Below are 19,168 nucleotides of genomic sequence, written 5' to 3' on the forward strand. Positions count from 1 at the left end.
ATCTCCTCTCATCTCTTTACTTACAATCTGCATTTAGTTTCTAGTTTTAATCGCGCAAGTTCAGTGAAGAGTGCGCTATCTTCCTACTGTAATGTTCTGAAGTAGGCCTGTGTGATCTCGATTGTCCTATTTAATAAGAGTAATGCTCACTGTTGCCTTTAAGACTCGCCGAACGCAGAGTTCATTATGTGTGTTTAGAACGGAAATCTGTTTAACACTCGAATTGGAAGTGACGCCACGGTTCGCAGATCAGTCCTGGTTGGCTTTGGACCCGTCTAATTAAATCACTGAACTGATCTGTTACCTAAACGAAATTAGGTCGACAGCGAGCCTTCTGTTGAGTCCAAACAAGCAGGAAAGGAACGTCGAGTTATTTTTTTCTCTCTCTCTCTGCCTGTGGAAACGAGTGTTGCTGCTTTGCTGTCTGGAATTGTACTCGATTTTTTTTTTTGTGTGTGTGTGTGTGTAGAAGGTTTGTAACTTTAGTTTTAAAATTGGAACATTATAAATCACTCTTTCTGAACCTAATCACCCAATTTTTAGGGTTATACGTCTAAGTAATGAGTTCGTCTAGAACATGGATGGCTTGACAGGCGTTGGTGGACAGCAGGAAAAGAGAGAAGCTAATAATTAATTAAGATGACAATGCTGAGCAAGTCTTCCTCTTCATATAAAGCCCACGCTCAATATAGGGGACTGAAGAAGTTCGAATATATTTGCTCATTAGTACATGGTGGTACAAGAAAGGGTAACAATATAACGCCCACAGCGATTTGTTATCTGTCGATTCACGTGCCAAGTGATTGTTACGCAGCCCACGATTCCAAACTACTTTGAGCAGTTTTTAAGTACTGTTGCTACTCTGTCCTACACTCAAGAGTCATTGAGGCTGCAGGTCCCTTTATTTTAAACGAATTCATCAGTTGATTGGTTGTGTTTTATGTGTTTTAAATAGGCGAGTACCAACGTCATCACTAGGCGAGCAAGGCAAAAATAGCCTATACCAAAACAAACAGCAGTTTATGTTTCCAATTCATAAACGAATGATTAAGATTTAACGACTCTTGCAAATGTCTTTTGACGAAAAGAAATAGGAACTTGCCAAACTCTGAGTATTGAATACATTCGTTTCAACGATTATTAAAATTACCTCACAAAACATCTATTTATAAATTTGCATGTTTGGATGCATAGGGATTATCAAGCAATAATGAGGCCAAGATTTTGAAATAGATGTGAGATAAAAGAATTGGGACTTAAACGGTTTTTTTTTTCCTTTTCAATATATACAAGATAATAAACGTATAAAGGAGACTCCGTTAACATTTGTTAAAATAGAAAAGTCATTCAAATGTATCAATTCTATAAATAATAATAATTATTATTATTACACACCAAACTATTGTTTAGCCTATGAAATTGGCAACGTTAATTTAACACGGCAGTGCTTGTTATTAGCCTATTATTACGTGTAGCGTTGATACAGTATTAATAAATTGTCTATTCTAAATCTGATCTAGTATCACTATCACTATATTATCACTATCACTATATTTGCATAAGCGTAAACGTTCTTCTGACGCAAAAAGCGCACCCTCGCGGCTCGCAGTTGTATTCCAGCGAGTGAGTATTACAACTCTGTATAACAGCTATAAACTAATCTGTTATAAAGTAAACAGCTATGAACTAATCTGAGAAAAAAATAACTGTTGATGATTTAAACATGAACAGAGTCTTGGTTTTTACTTTCATTATTCTCAATATTAACCTTACTGTGTTGTACATAATCACGAGGCCGATGCGGTCGTTTGGCAGGATTGTTCGCAATGGCTCGATTTGCATAACATTTCAGTTCTGGATAAAAAATAATGATAAAAACTCTGTAACTCAGGAATATCCTTAATATATGTCGTTTAACTTTGATTTTGTAGCATAGCCATGGCTTGGTCGAATGCACATGTCACATGCTTAATGTTTTCAGAACTGTGAATATTGTTTGACTGAAATCACTGCAATACATTAACCAGTGAAAATAGGCTGATGATATACACCACCTAATGTAATGTCATGTAGCCTAACAGTTGTGAATGATGTATGTATGGGAGCATAGTTTAGAGTGTAGCAATGATCCCATACATTTAAAATTAAAATTTGGGTAAAATATGAACAAACACAAATGTTGGGTTAAAAATGTTAAACCAACTACAGCTTTCACTTTCAACTGTATTTTTTTTTAATTACATTTTTAACCCAACATTTGGGTTTGTCCATATTTTACCCAAATTTGGGTTGAAACAACCCAGCATTTGTTAGTGTATGTTGAGTGTATGCTGTTTAATACAAAACCTTAAAACATATTTTTTTTTCTTCCTCAGTTTTTACACTCTGGCAGTTCTTTTCCTATTTTGTTAGGCAAAACCTAAAATTGCAGCTGATACTAATGGACCTACCATCATAACAACCTTTGAATTTTTTTTGTTTTCTTTTGTTTTGCATGAACAAGTCATTAACTTGCATAATGAATGGCCCTTGAAGCCATTCAAATAGCTTAGTTTTCTTTCTTGTTTCCACGCCATGCGCTCAACATTGAGAGCTTACACTTAGCTGCACGTGTTAACCTTAACTCCACAGATGACATCTTGTTACTATTTCATTTTACCATTTAACTTGCAGTTCCTCAGCCCAGGCCTTTTAATACTCTCAATTCTGATAGCTGGCTCCTTTCCTTCACCATCCAACCCTTCCTCGGTGTCATCACTTGAGCAGCTGATGTGCGGTGAGCCCAGGTTGGCTTATCAACAGCCTTATTTATTCATAGGTGGAGATTAAGATATTTCCATTGCACACGTAAAGTTCATGTGTTAATAAAATCGCTATACAAATTAAATGATTTTACTCAAGTATCCATCCTTTGAGAGGTGACACCTACCCAAAGTCTGTCATGCCCTCATTTTCATATGCTACTCAGAGGTTAAATGGGCCATCGGCTCTGTCTCCTAAATTATCCAAGTCGTCGTATAATAAACAAACTTAGGACATGCTGATTGTCTGAATTTCACTTCCAAATTGATCCAGATAATTTATCTTACTCCACTGATGCAAACAACCAAATGGGTGAACCAATGGTATGGGTTTGGTTTTTGCCAGTTTACCCGACTTAAGTGCTTGAGTGAAATGAGATTGCTAGAACTCAAGCACCCTCTCCTCAACATGCATTCTATACACATCTCTCTAGTTGTCTCATCTGACTTACATTCTTTTCCAATTTTTTCAAACATTCAGTGTAAATATGTGTGCACACTTAATTTGCTAGTTCAAACATATTACCATAGCATTCAATAAATCAGATTTTTAGCAGATGCAGGCACAATTATTCATCTTACTGTCCTCTTAGACAAACTATGCAAAAGATCTCCTGACATGATTCAGATACTGTGCAATACAGGCGTATCTGGAAAGAAAAATAGGAGTTTGTGTGAATACAAGCTGTTAGTCTTTGTCATTCTTTGTTATTCTAAGACAACAGGGTCACGCAAGGTCTCCACAAAGCACAGTCTATGGGTTGACCTTGTTTAGACTGTCACAATCTGTTGTTTAACGAAATGGCCTTGCTCAGGTTAGTGTCAAATGAATGCATAATCTTTCTATCTATATATCCATATAACATCTATCTATCTTCAAATATCTCTGCTCAAGCTCATCATCTCCTTAAAAAAATTCACAACCATCTTCAATATGTTAGCTTTCCATTGTAAACAATAGCCCCCTCCCCCCAAAAAAACTATTTTCAAGATTTGTTATCACAACGTTTTTTCTTTTGTCAAATCAACTTAAATTATTTATTTAGTTCAGATAACATATTATTTTGAGCTTCTGTTGATTAAATCAATCTCCTCCATTGTATTAACTCACTTTTCCATTTCAATCAACTTAAAATTTTAAGGCAACCAGGTTACTTATTTTTTTACGTTAAACTAACAATAACATAAAAAAAAAATTAAATGCATAGATAAATTCACTTTATGCATGATTGTTTTTATCTTGTTTATAATTAAAACAAGTGGATAAATCTGCCAGCGTAATGAAACAAAATACACTGGTATTAATGAACCAGTACCATGAAGCTATGTAAAATTAACCTCTCGCTGTCAAATCTCTCACAGGGCACTCTCTCTTTGTCAACTATATGCAAATCAGATGTAAACTTTCTGGGCAGGTGTTGTCATTTCAGGTGGTTGAGTAGCAAAGTGGAGGTTGCCCATGTGTGACTAAATCTTAAGTGCTTTTGCTAGATACACACAGATTTTCATAAAGTCACTGGTTTAAAGTTTCATGTATTGGGGTCACGGACATACATGAGGTCTCAAATGAGTAGCATGCATTTAACATGCATTATCATGTTTAATAGCTCAATTCTGTTAATCAGTGTAAAGACTTTTTACATTTCTAATCTAAATTAAAAAAAAAAGATTGTTGTAAAGGCAAAACATTGGTTTTCAAACAATAAAACATTTAATAATTTATAAAATTCCATATTTGGCTCTTTAAATAGGCCTACGTTTTACAATGAAGGTTATGGTAGTCTTATTAGCCTGCTGATCGGTTATTGAGAGATGTAACATGCACTGTTCAAATAAGCTGTATTTGATATTTTGATGTAGATGCATTACATGCTTTGTTTAAAATTTTGCATCACAGGCCTGGTTTCTTGACAGCTGGGGTTTAAGGGTCAAGTATGTAGATGGTCTATGCTGGGTCAACTGATTTTGTAGCTCACATACCTAAAGCTCAAGTTTGACTGTTTAAGCTATTGATAAGTCATACATGCCTCTCCATCACACAGTCACACCAGCCCGATCTCATGAAAGTTCGTGTCTATGGCACGAATGTCATTTCTCGTGGCATTTATACGCCAAAAACAGTTTTTGCGTGTATTTGGCACGCGATTTTCGCGTACATATGATACGCACTTTTTTGCGTATAATACGCACGAACTCCCCACCCCCCTCCCCCCTAAACCTAACCCAGGGTTTTTTAGTGCGTACCATATACACGAAAAAAACACTTTTGGCGTATAAATGCCACGAGAAATGACACTCGTGGTATAGATACGCATCTTCATGAGACTGTGTTGGTCACACTGTTGCCGTTACAAGATGAATATGTGTGGCATCTATTTATGGCTAATCATGATTAATACATTCTAAAAAATGCTGGGTTGTTTTAACCCAGTTTTGGGTAAAATATGGACAAACCCAAACATTGGTCGGCGAACACATTAGCAAGATACTCAAAAGCACAGCAACGGCTCTTTTTTTTAAGAAAATTGCGCAGTTTTAATGCAGAGAATAGTACCCTGACACTGTTCTATTTGACTTTTATTCAGAGTGTGGTGACTTTTGCAATCCAGTGTTGGGGGGGAGGTCTTTCTATCCAGAATAGGAACATGCTGGATAAGGTGACAAAAATGGGTAGGAGAATCACTAGATCTGATGTGAAAAGCGTCACAAATCTTACTGACCAGTATACCCTCAAGTTGGCACTGAGAATTTTGGAGGATCCATTGCACCCACTTCACACAGAATTTTCCCACCTCCCCTCTGGACGTAGATTTAGAATGCCCCGAACTAAAACTAAACGACACATCACTTCATTTGTGCCGAGGAGCATTCAACTACTTAACGAATCATCCATGGGCACATAGATTGATTTTGAATGTGCATTATTGAATATATATCTATTTATTGATTCTTTTAAGCTGCGGAATATTTTAGAGTTGTCAAATTGATATATTCCATGTCACTTTTGTCTTTATTCTTCTTTATTTATGTTTATTTTATGTTTTTTGTGGTTATGTTTATTATGGTTCCCATGAGTGTAAAACAAATTCCCCTTTGGGGGCAATAAAGGTTTCATTCATTCATTCATTGGGTAAAAAATGCCCCTTAAAATGTTAACCCAATTATTGGGTTTGTCAATATTTGATCCAGATTTGGGTTGAAGTACCCCAGCATTTTTTTAGGTTGTACTAGAAATTATATAGAATATACCACCACTAGAAATAGGCTTGATTGTGAGTGTTTGGCATGCATGCGGTTACAATTTGCAAGATGTTGATAGAAATATTGCACAATGTTCAGCTTCATGGAGTGGCCTAAGGGCTGCTTACTCTGCGGCTTTTGCTTTATGATGAATTGAATTTTGTATTAAAAAAAAATATCCAAAGCCCTTATCTCTCATTCAGCATGATTGATATATGCTTATGATTGCATCACTACAGATTACAAACCATCATATTTGTATAATGTCAAGAAAAATCATTCAAGTCTATTATTTTACTTTGTGTGATTGGGACACTTTCAGTGGCTCATTCAGTTGAAACAAATTATGAATTGTATATATCGTAGGCAGCTAAATATGATAAGTGAGGACACTGTGCTCACTGTGGGCTAAAGCACTCTGCTTCTATTCCAAGCTTTCAAGAGGTCACATGACATTCTATATGTTGTTTATTACCTCTTTACTGTATTGGTTGACTGTCTGAGCAGAAAGCCATGGAATTCGATAGGCACTCTCTGAGTGGATATTCCATATCCCACTTTTTAGAAGAGACTGACAATTGCATTATTGCAGTGCACTTTGCACAGTCTTTTCCACATGCTTTGCAGCAAGGTTGTTATTTGATAAAAAAAAAACAGTTAAAAAAATTATATCGTGAAATTACAATTTAATTTGCTTTATATTTTAATATTCTTCTAAATGTCATTTATTATTTTGATAGCAAAGCTGCATAGCATCATTCCTGCTGTCTTTAGTGTCACACAATCCTTCAGATATAATATGAAACATTTCTTATTACACTCTAAAAAATGCTGGGTTGTTTTAACCCAACTTTGGGTCAAATATGGACTAACCCAGCCGTTGGGTTAAATTTTTACATTACATTTTTAACCCAACATTTTGGGTTTGTCCATATTTGACCCAAAATTGGGTTAAAACAACCCAGCATTTTTTAGAGTGTATTATCAGTGTTGAAAACAGCTGTGCTGCTTCATTTTTGTGGAAATCTTGATATACTAACATTCAAAAGTTTAGGGTGATTTTGTTTTATTATTATTATTATTGTTTTAAAGAAATGAGTACTTTTATTCAGCAAAGATGCATCACATTTATCAAAAGTGACATTGACTGTTACAAAAGATTTTATTTTTTTTATATAATTTACTAGTGCAAAATGCCTGTGCAAAATCATTTTTGTGTCTGTGTTTTGCCAATATGTGCTTCTTTTAGCGATATATTTAGCGATATCTTTTGCATTTCTAATCCAAAAAACGTCAAACTCTGCACTGCACTTACTCGTGCCCCTAGCAAGAACAGTTCGAGAGATATGCGATTAACAGACAGACACACACACACACACACACAGAGACAGACAGACAGGAAGACAGACAGACGTTCCTGTAATTTATAGATGGATGGATGGATGGATGGATGGATGGATGGATGGATGGATGGATAGATGGATAGATCTAGTTGCAAAGCTTTATTATTAAAATAGTTGCTGGAGAAGAAAATGACATCACATGATGCTAGTCACATGGTTTTGGCAAACCATTTTATAGTTTTCTGGGAGTATTTGGTTAGTAATAGTTGACAGAATGTTTGTGGACATTAATAAAATGAAATATTTTCGCATTTGAAAGAAAAATCAAGGTGTTTAGATTGTAGAAATACATTTATATAAATATAAATAATATTCTAGATAATCTTGCCTTTTAATGTGAATATTTGTATATGTTCTATATACTAAGCTTGTATTGTCTATCAATCCCTTATTTTGATGTTCAGTGTTTGTTCATTTACTAAAACTGTTAATGTGCAGGTATTCTGTACTCATACATTTAGTTAATATAACAGAATTTTACTTTAAATTTGCTATTATTAAGTACTTAATTAGAGATTGGTCAACGTTGTGAAATTGGAACTGTACAAATAAAAATAAAAACTGTAAATTTTCAAAGATTTTTATTTGAATTTATGTACTTATTGAATTTTTTGTTACATAATTTCATTATTTTACGCAGAAAAACTATATTAAAAGAAAATTAATTTTTCTTTTTATGAGATTTTTTTTCTACTGCAGTTTGACTGTAAAAATACCGCAAATGTTTACAGTAAATATACATTTTCAAAAAAAAAATTCCATAAAATAATTTACTTTTTTACTGTAATTTGACGGTAAGTGGTTGGCAACTTTGCTGCCAGACATTTTACCATTACGATTTTTTTTTACAGTGGACATAAAGGCAATTTTGTCAATCATATTCAACTCAAAATTACACATTTATACTCAAACTATCCATCAAATGTTACCGCTGTGAATTGTGTTCTACAATGTCATTATGTTTGAGTAAAAGTATTGAAAAGTATACTTCAACTAGGTAGAAATTGCTCAACCTTTTACTTAAGTTAAATTCACTTATTTTCTTTGTTAATTGTACTTAACTAAGTTAAGTAGAGTTTATTAATTCCATGTGTGAAATTTGCTTTAAAAATCTGTGTGCAAAAACTTGCCAAAGAAAAATTAAGTACATTTTACATATGTTTTTTTTTCAGTGTACATTGTTAATATTACAATGCAAGGCAATTTAAAATGAACTAAGACAATGTGTGATTTTAAATGATGAAAAACTTGTTTAAAATGGTGACCATTTGCATGACCAAAGATGACCCCTATGTCAATGTAAAAAAAAATGTTGTTGGTTTTACTAAATGTTTATTGGTTTAATCTACAAAAACTCAAAATATTATTAAGTTAATTTGACAAAAAAGTTAACAAATAACAAATCATGAAAATATTGTAGTGTACATTCATGTAGGCCGACAGTTTAACCTAACATATTGATTAAAAATAATTTTAATAAAAGTTAATTAAAAAAAAAGTTAAGTTTATTTCAAATGTATGGAATTTGAAAGTTATGTAAAAATGAACACAGAATATGTACATTTAAGTTGGCCAGTTTGAGTAATTTCTTCAAGAACATTTTACTCAATATAGCACTAAATCAAGCCATGCTTTTAAAGTGTTTTCTTGTTACACTTGATGACATATCTACACTAGAGGTACTCAACTGAACAAAGAGACCCTTAATAATTGGTACACAATAACGGTAACAATCCATGGATAGTTTTTGAGTGTCATTGTGTCATTTTGAGTAGAACTCCAGATTACTAAACCTAACAACAAAAGCAATGATTAAACAGTGTAAATGCAACTAGAAAACAGTGAAAAATGCAACCTTAATAATTTTTCATGCCCCGGTGCATGATGGGAACACCGACATCAGAAAGTTGAGTACGTTTTACTTAAATGTTATTACTTTGATATTTACTCAAAGAATCATTGTAAATGTAACAAAATATTCCAAATAAATACAAGTAATATAAGCTGCCTTCAATGGTGTCACTGGATACATTACGTATTTGGGTGACTGCTCTGTTGCTATAGACAAGATGACAGCTTAGAGCATGATTGCTCCGAGGTATTGTCAGCACATTCTCTTGTTGGAGGGGTTAAGGGTAAAAATGTGTTATTGTTAGATACTGTACAAGTGTAAGTGAATGCCCCCTCACCCTCTGAAAAGATATGGACAGCTGTGAAGGGTCTGCTTCAAGCATACAAAAGCAAATATTCGCCTGTTTCTAATTCTGCTGTAGAAGGTTATTGCCACATACTCCAGCAGTGTCATGCCATGCTGCTCTTCAAATGCCTTTGTCATTTTTACACACAAGGACTTTATTGTTTCGGCATTTGAAAATTCAGGTGAGCTTTCACGAACATCAGTGACCAAATCAACACACCAAATGACAGACTAACAAAGTTGATAAAAACCCTGCAAGATTTAGATTTAACATGTTAAAAGCAGAAATTTGTGCAGAAAGACGTGCAAGGTCTTGAGCCATGCAGCGTCTCATTCTTTGTGGCATGTGTTCATCACTAGCTGTCGCTGTCTTTTGAAACCAGTTTGAAACATATCATGCTTTCACTGAGCTTCCATTGTGTAGGCTTAATGCTAATGTTAACATAGGCTACTGGAGGAGGACTTATTTTCTTAGTTTAAATGGTGCCAAAGAATGAATAGCGAGAAATGTCTATGACAGACTATTCTATCTTGGCATGTAATTAGCTAGACTTTGACATTGTGCTGCTGACGATCTCATTAGAAAATGTTTATTTTTGTTTACAAGTTAGTTATTTCGTATGAATTTTTACATGTGATTCATCCATAAACAGTTTTTTTCAATATAACATAAAGGTCTACCTCTAACCCCGCCCCTAAATCTAAAGGTCCCTTAATAGCCGTAAATATTCTGGGGTGCGTTTCCGTCGTTATCAACATTCAACGAATCGTTGTTCCCCAAAAACATAGTTCTATTGAACATTCGCAAACAGCGTGTGGCTGGAATGACGGCTCTCGGCCTGTGGTTAGACGCTTAGCCTATTTTCTTGTTTGCATGACATGTGGACTCAAAAAATCTTTATCTTGAGCCAAATAAGCAAGCTGACATTCAGTACAATCTATATCATTTATTTATAATGCATACAAATATCATGTACGTCTTTTAGTTTGTCAAGAGATGTAATGCGTCTAGTGCGCATGTGCATGCTCAGCCCATTCTCACCCCCAAGGCGTCACCTAACTGACGCCACTGGAAGCATTTGATCATGCTTCAATATCTGACGCTTTAGGCGCCCTTTAGGGTCAGTTAGATGACACCCTAGGATCGCGTTTACCCTACCCCCACCCCAGACCTAAACCTAACCGCGTCCTCTAACTGACGCTTTCCTTTTGCGTCAGTTAGATGACGCCGTAGGATCGCGTCATGTAAGTGACGCTAAAAGAAAGCCTAAAACGTCAAATATTGAAGCATGGTCAAAGGTGATGCCTTGGCGTTGGCATGCTTTATAGCCTACGTAAGAACGAGCATTGGATCTGGAAATAAAGCAAAATAACTGAGAGAAAAAATAGAAATAGTTCTCAGGTGCCATGTCAATTAATTCGATCTCAAACATATTCATTGAAAGTAGCGTAGTTACTCCACCACCTGTGTGGCATAATTAATCAACGTGGTTGAACGACCAGTTTGTGACAATACGGTTTTGGGCGAGTAGTTACGTTGTTGTGCGGGAAACGCATCCCTGATTGTGAAAAGGGTTCGCGTGATTGAATAACTCATAATTAGGCTACAACTTTAGACTTGTAATTTACTTGTACCATGCGACCACTGCTTATTTTTTAGTTAATAGTGCAAGAGAAAAGTAAGTCCGAATCTGTTGACTTTAAAATTACAGTGTCATGTGTTGCCATATCTTAAGCTATTTACGGTAATTATGACATGGTGTATAAACGGGTGTAAACCAATCTTTCGGCAATTCATTTCGTACGAATTTTGCGAGGTGACTAATTCGTATGAATTTATACGACCTCACTCATGCAATTCCATACGAGTTTTGCTAAGTCGTATATATTTTACGAGTTGCCCAATTTGTACTACCCCTGACCCCGCCCCTAAACATATCCATCACTGGGGTTTAAATCGTACGAATTAGCCACCTTTTACTCACTCTTACGAATTGGTTGTGAGATCATGCAAAAAAAAAAAATACAATTTAAATTCTACAAAATCCACCATTTCGGCAAAATGTTGAATTATATTTTATTTTAAAAAAAAGTTTGTTGGGTTTTATCAGTAATTTTACATAGCCGCTATCAAAATGTGTGTCCTTCATCTCTGTGTGTCCTTTCTCTCTTATCTCTAATATATTAAGCGATCAAACTTAAAAGAAGTTTAGAGAGTGTGTGCATTCACAACCTTTGCCACAAAGGCTTTGTTTTCAGTATATTCTCTCTAGTTTATAAAGTTTCCTTTACAATTCGTCAGCATTTACTTTTCACTCATAGAAGAGTTCAAATAGAGACACCAAGATAAGAGACTCATTATAGCTCTTTATTATGTCATTATCAAACATTATATCAATCAATGCTTTTCAATCATGCAGTCTGTATAAATGTATATGTGCAAATGTCAATGTTTAATTTTTATCTGTTTTAGTGTAGGCTATAAACTATTCTATTGATCATTACATTGCGGCTATATAAGCTTTATATGGAACTGATGTGTCTTGTTTTTCAGTAAAATGAGCTAAGGATGCATTCCGAAACATTTCGGTGAATTGAACTGCTCAAGCTAAAGGTTTCAATTGGCCTCATAATCACTCCAAATTTGTACAAAGTGGTGAATCTTAGTGGTATTGTTGTATTAACATCATTGGGGTTCATTTTAAATTACCATTTTGATCCATCTTCATATGATGCTTCATTGATACGCATATGACACATGATAGTGCCAGCCTTTAATGAACAAAGAGTGTTTGCTAAACAAATGAAAGCAAGAGTCACTACAAAAGGAGCTGTTTACAGAGCTCAGAATCCAATACAATGTATTTACTCTGCTAACCGTAAAGTCTTATAAGGCCATTCTAAAATAAGCTCGGATAATATTTTGCTGTTGCCATTGTTATTGATGTTGCTCAATGACAAAGTACTTTGGTTTCCTAACCACTTCAATGATTAAACTGAGCCTTCATGGTGGTTTGACTGAAATAGGGCAGGAGACATTTCCACTTTAATTTTGGCTATAGTCTTACCACTGCTTCAAGCATAGCAGTGCCCAGGATGCACCACTGTAAACATTGGCCCATTTTCTCATGTGAGAAAATCCCTATGCCACCACACCTCTTCTTATTTTAGACTTTGCCGGCCCAAAGTACTGTGCTCTGCAAAATATATAAACATTAAGAGTCGTTCTGATAAATGCGTAAGAGCTGGCAGGCCACCAACCAAAGCATAGAGACTGAGATAAAACTCAACATATAGCCACACCTCAAATTATCAGGCTAATGGGGGAAAAATCACTACCCAAGGGTTTTAAAAATAATAAAAATAAAAAATAAACCAAACATGTGTGGCCTCAGGGCAGGGAAGAAGTTGTTTATTTTGTTCGGAGATATGTCGATAAGTCTCTGTCTCACCTGTCCCAGGTGATTTAAACATAAGTAGGGCAGAGGAGTCCTGTTGCATCTGGATATTAAGAAATCCCACACCAGAACCTAAATAAGAAATAACTGTATACTGAATATCAAACTTGAGACTTCACTCTGAATTTAGTGATAGATGGCAGCCAGACAAAATCGCACTCGTTTTTCTGATCAACAGTAGAGACATTTGCCTTTGTATCCATCTGTATCTCATTATCTCTCTCTCCATACACTCCTGACTACCAGCAAGCTTTGCTTAAGATTAGATATTAGATATTTTTGATCCCAGCACCATCTAGTCTACAAGCTGACGATAACAGGTGAGTTGGTACTCAATTCAGTGTTTGGCTTTTGTACACATGCCGTTGAATTCTTAGCTGCCATATATTTCTATGTGACCAGATCCACCTTGCCAGTAATATGAGCAGATCAACCTGTTCCACACACACAGGGGTCTTACACTGCTAATGTAAACTCAGCAATGAAAAAAAAGACCAATTTGTATGTACTTTCTGTACTTTGCTTGTTTTGATGTTTTGCTTGTTTTGCTTGTTTTTTTTTTTAATTTCATCAATGCTAAATGACAGAGATATAACAGGAATCTGACCTGGGTGATGCAGACAAATATAATAATGATGATAATAATTGTTGCGATTATTATATTTATTAGCCTACTTTTGTTGTTGGTGGTGCTATTGCAGCTGTTTTACATGAAATAACCGCCATCTCATTTTAAGATTATCTCCCCCATAAGGGCTTGGGAAAGATCCAGCTGTTACATAAAGTGTTCAATATTTATTACAAGTTTTATAGAAAATAATAATACAGTTATAATCTGTATTTTTAACTGAAATATTGCTGGACTGTGCTTGTCTTAAATGGTGGTTCAGCTGGCAGTGAGTCAGCTCGGAGCACCATGCTCGCAGCTGCAGCCCAAACTATCCATAATGGCTGCCGCTTTATTGTTCATATCGTTCATTGTGTTTCGAGCGCCATTTTGCATCAGGGTGCAGTCATGGGAACCCACAGCCCAGTCAACCGCTTGACCCCCCTACAGCACTTGTGCCCATTTTTTAAAACATCCATCTAAAAATAATAATATCCGTGCTGTTGCTTTTTACATCTAATGTTATCAACTTGTAAATAAAATCCTCAATACTAATACTTAATTCAGATTAATAATAAGCTCTGTTGTTGTTGCATTCTTTTTTTTAAAATATAATCGATTTTTTTTTTTTGGAAAAGTAGTATTTTGAAAATAGATTTAGAATATTACTACAAATTCTAGTAGGCTATTCTTTTTTATATACATACGCAGTATACGCAGTTCCAACCTCTCTCTCTCTCTCTCTCTCTCTCTCTCTCTCTCTCTCTCTCTCTCTCTCTCTTATAATAATACGAATAACACAGAATATCACTCATCACAATATAATGACGGTTACTAATAATAATAATAATAATAATTGCATACTGTTAATAATGCTCATCAAAAAACATTAATTCAACCTGCGGACTGAATTGTGTTTCATCACCATACATCAATACCAAGGAGAAAAAACAAATTCTAAAATTGAATGTCTTGATTTGTATTAAAATGAATAAACATTCTTTATAATGAAAAAAAAATCGTTAAACCTTAGAGAATCAATCACACTTGCTCCAGCATATGTGTTTTTATTGTATTTTTATTATTTCAACTATGAAAATAACGTACAATAAATAAATTTGAAATTTACTATTAAAGAATCTCAATAAATAAACTAGTTCTAAAATTATTCAATAAGGACAACGCCCGCCTTGGGAGAATTCCTAAAAGCAGTTCAACTACCCTTATGTCTGACACAATTCCTGAGATTCCAATGATTGAGTTTCACTGAAAAAGTCCGCAACCATTCATCTGTTAGTCGAGATAAAGTAAAATCCGAGAATCAAAAGGCAATAAAATACCTGAAACTTCGACAGGGGCCTTCCCGATGTGTATTCAAAAAAGATTACATCATCTTATTTTCAAAATAATGGACAATTTATTTCCGTGTAGGCTTAGCTTCACGCCTTTTTTGTTTTTCTTTCTTTTAAAAAAATAGGTAATTGTTTTTTTTACTCTTTTTTTCTGTTATATTATAGGAATGTTGCGGTCGAGGAGCATTCACGACCCTGCAATAAGATGTAGCTCGATTGTTCTTGTATGCGTTGTGATGTTTTTTTTTTTTTTTTCAGAACTGTAAATGTTGCAAATCTATAGTACAAAGGGTGCTCGTAAACAAGTCAAAATCTTCCTCGGAAAAGTCAACTGGACTGTCCAGTGAGCTCTGCAAACTCGGCGATAAAGCGTCCGAAATCTGTAGGCAGGAGTCCGTCGAAAAGAAATTCAAATCGGGCAGAGAGGTGGCATCCTGCGGCTCTGTGAACGAATGCTCCGGTCCAGCTGCTCGGCCCTCAGTCATTGTAGTGGGGTTATCTGCAGTAGGCGTTGGATACAGGGGGGAGTGAACCGCTGTGTCAGGAACAGATGCAGGCTCCGGCTGGTTCGCCTGGCCATCTTCAGGCGTGGGCTGGCTTTTGTCCGCACTGTTCGTGTAGGAGGCATTTGTCGGGCACGTCTCACTCTCGGAGACTGCGGCCGAACCAGAGCCAGAACCAGATACTTCCACAGATTGGCTCGAATACGGTGAAGCAGCGTCGGTTCCCTCCAGGAGCTCGAAACCGCTGGGCTCGCCTTCTTGCCCGTCCCGGTGGTGCGTAGTTTGCCGTTTGTGCTTCATGCGTCGATTTTGAAACCACACTTTGACTTGGCGCTCGGTTAGATCCAGAAGTGCTGCTATTTCAACGCGCCGGGGCCGACAGAGGTATTTGTTAAAGTGAAACTCCTTCTCCAATTCAAGTAGCTGCGTGTTGGTGTATGCGGTCCTCAGCCTCCGTGAACCGCTGCCATTATCTAGTCCACCTAGAGCCTCTGCAAGAATCAAAACAGAAATAAGGCAAAGTCATAAAACTTTATGTGAGAAATTGTCCAGATGACCGTAAAATCCCAGTGTAGAACAGCCCTGCGGTTTGGGCTTGTCATGTAGCAATGACTGCAATGGTTAGGCATGTCTTGTGGTAATAGACCAGCATAGTGTACAAGCGGTATTTTAGTAAGCCCCATATTTTGTAGCGTTCCACAGCTTTCACAATAATGATCCAAAATGGCTCCGCAAGCCATGAAACATGGTTATGAATGAATATCGAGTCGCAGCTGACATCAATTGCGATTAAATCCTTATTATAGTTCAAGATACTATCTGCAGGAGAGTAATCTTTTAGAACGTGCAGTTTTGTTGCCTATGCTAAGAAATGGGGGAGGGGTGCCTTTTTATCTTTTTAAGATTTAAAAAACAACAACGGGATTTAAAAAAAATATATAAATATGCACAACAATCATGCTTAATGGGGCTTGAAATGTAGACATCAGATGAAATTACATTCTTATTCTTAAATACAGGGAGCTCATCAGAAGTGAAATACTAGCCCATCCAAAGCAGGTTATGCTGTGCATCACATATAAATAGGACAAAGAACAACTTCGACAGGGCTTTTTTAATTTCGTAATATACAAGCATGTGAGATGTAACTGTAATAATTCTAGGTTATGATAGCAGGCAATACGTTTTAGCTACATTGACATCTATTCAAGTCACGAATCCTTCAGGAAAAAAATGTCCAAAATGAAGAAATGCAGAACAAACGCGGTCACTGCTTTGATAAACGTACCTGTCGGGGACTCCAGTCCCGCGGTTGTGTAGCCGGAGGATGCCTGAGAAGGGGAGGCTGCTGCAGCAGCAGTGGCTCCGGGCTTGGGGCACTTCTTCGAGGATTTTTTCTCTTTCATCCAGGGGAACTCGTGGGCCAGGGGTGCACCACCCGACAGCGGGGCCGGGCCTTGCTGGTGCTGCGTCGACGGTGCTGTTTGTGTCCGGAGCTGGAGGCCATTGGAGGCAGTTCGCTTTTGGCTCCTCGGTCGCGCCTGGTTGCCTGTGCAGGGACTCAGACTTGGGATGGTGTGCTCGAAAGGAGGTGGAATTGCTGTCGAGTCCTTGATTGATGAAGTTTGAAATGACTCCAGGACAGCGGGGAAAGACGTCAGGCACTCTGCAAGGGAAGGCTGGCTGTTGATGAACCCAATCTCCCTCTCAAATTCAAAATTCATCGCTTCGCCTGGGCAAAAAGGGCGTCCAGCGACACCAACATACGCAAAAAATAACATCCAAAAAGCTAGGATTTATTTTGCGTTCCTGCTATGACGGCATTTGCGGGCTTTAATAATTGTGTATATTGGTGATATTACTAGCGTATGGGGACCAGGGTCTACTAAACTGAAGACTATGGGCGAAATTGCAGCCAATTCCTGGTCACATGACTCATCTCAGCCAATCGAAATTCGGGGCCTGGTGGCAAAAGAAAGCAATATTTGTCTGAATTGATAAAAAATACAACAAGATATTATAATCCAGTTCTTATAGTAACATGGAAAAAATAATAATAAAAAAGGCTCCCACTTGCCATGTGCTCGGACAGCCCTGTTTTGTCGTGAGAGGTAAAGTGAGGGCCTCTTATGCTAGACGACAACAATCCAAATGCAGAACTACCGGTGATGTAATTCACAGGCCTTGTCTGATAAGCACATCCACAATATGGTTTCTTGAGAATTTACAATCAAAGGCCATTAATCTTAAAACTTTTGACAAGAGTAACAGACAAGAGATGTAGCTCTTGAAATACTTATTCTATCAAACACATAAATACGGATGTACAGGAGTGATGTTGAGATTGTCTGCCACATATACCGAATAGGAGATTCCCAACCATTGCCACACAAATAAATTATTTTGCGGTTTACTTTTTTTCACGCAGAATCTGAAGAACTGCTGAAACCTCGGACCTTAAAGCGCGTAAGTTTGCACGAAATCCAGGTTAGAGAATTGTCGATTAATAATATATTTATATTGGCTATTATTATTTTACTTTTTGGTTAAAAAGTGTAAGACATAGGCTATAATACCGCAGGAGAAAGAGTTTTATATGGTGTGTTTGTGTGTGAAACATTTGTTGATGTGACAACCAAAAGTTCGTCATGAGGTCGCATTTACAAATGGAAATTGCGAATATTGACTTGAACACGTTCTATTGCAGATTGGACAAAGAAAGCAACGATATAATGTTACTTGATGAAAAACTAAGGAAAATTGGTTGCGTCAAAGTCTAAAACGAATGGGAAAAGGGGGTAGATATTTTTAGAGCAAGAGTAGGGAGGCTGCGAGGGTGATCAATCTTTTCGCCGGCAAAGCGCTTGACAGCAGCCACCCTCAAGAATTCGCCTTTTTCCTCCAAGATCACAACAAAGAAAACCCCCATTATACCCTCGTATATTTGTGGATTTTTTTTCCAGAATTATCTTTTTTTCTGCATTGAAAACATTCTATTGGCGCGTCGCATTGGATAGGATTATTAAAACTAAATTGTGTTTCAGATAGCTGTAATCCGAAATTGACCGGATTTGCAACCCGGGCTTCTTTTCGTCGTTTTTCTAAAAAAAAGAACAGTGGAAACAAATATAAACCTGCGTGGGTGTCTGGGAATTTTAAAGGAAATACAAAGCAAGCTGTAGGCCGTTGGCGCTTCGGAAAGACTTCAGTCTGAAAGGCCCTCCTTCACTACAGAACGGAGCGGACTGCGATGGACTGGGACGCACTGATAATCTCTCTTTTTATTTGTCGTCTGTGTTTTATGTTTCTATTTCGGAGAGTACTTACAGAAACAATTATCAAATTTATTTTTCTTTTCTTTTTTCAACTGGATTTTTTTACTGGGACGAATTGTACAACATTCTGCGTTAAAAGCTTAAAGGAATTTATATCATCCGAGGGACAGCGATTTTTAATTAATTTCTTTAGATCTATCTATCTGGATTGCAAGCAATAATTGAAGTATTTTAATATTTGGTACCTTATGTTTGTACACTGTGCCTCCAAATGTGACTATTTTCTGTGTAGTTAGAAATACTACAATAACTTGCTTCTTATGCACCCTTTT

At 36.5% G+C, this 19,168-nt stretch overlaps 1 protein-coding gene and 1 long non-coding RNA gene across 2 annotated transcripts in view; one reads left to right on the forward strand and one right to left on the reverse strand.

Moving 5' to 3' along the window:
- The window catches only part of LOC148981996 (uncharacterized), a 251,588-nt gene that overhangs the window by 184,792 nt on the left and 47,628 nt on the right, over positions 1-19,168 (forward strand). The window lies entirely within an intron of this gene.
- On the reverse strand, positions 14,767-17,584 carry hoxb2a (homeobox B2a). The gene is made up of 2 exons (XM_039686537.2): positions 16,850-17,584; positions 14,767-16,052 (listed from the first exon to the last, which is right to left on the reverse strand). Exons 1-2 carry the CDS (start codon positions 17,340-17,342, stop codon positions 15,313-15,315), a joined length of 1,233 nt encoding a protein of 410 aa, XP_039542471.2. The 5' UTR covers positions 17,343-17,584; the 3' UTR covers positions 14,767-15,312.

Source organism: Pimephales promelas, chromosome 3, assembly GCF_988280905.1.
Source record: "Pimephales promelas chromosome 3, fPimPro1.hap1.1, whole genome shotgun sequence".
Classification (NCBI taxonomy): domain Eukaryota; kingdom Metazoa; phylum Chordata; class Actinopteri; order Cypriniformes; family Leuciscidae; genus Pimephales; species Pimephales promelas.

Coding starts and splice junctions, on each gene's coding strand:
- hoxb2a (XM_039686537.2), bottom strand. CDS start 17,342: ATGTTATTTTTTGCGTATGTTGGTGTCGCTGGACGCCCTTTTTGCCCA. Junction 16,053..16,849: donor GGGACTGGAGTCCCCGACAG/GTACGTTTATCA, acceptor TGATTCTTGCAG/AGGCTCTAGGTGGACTAGAT.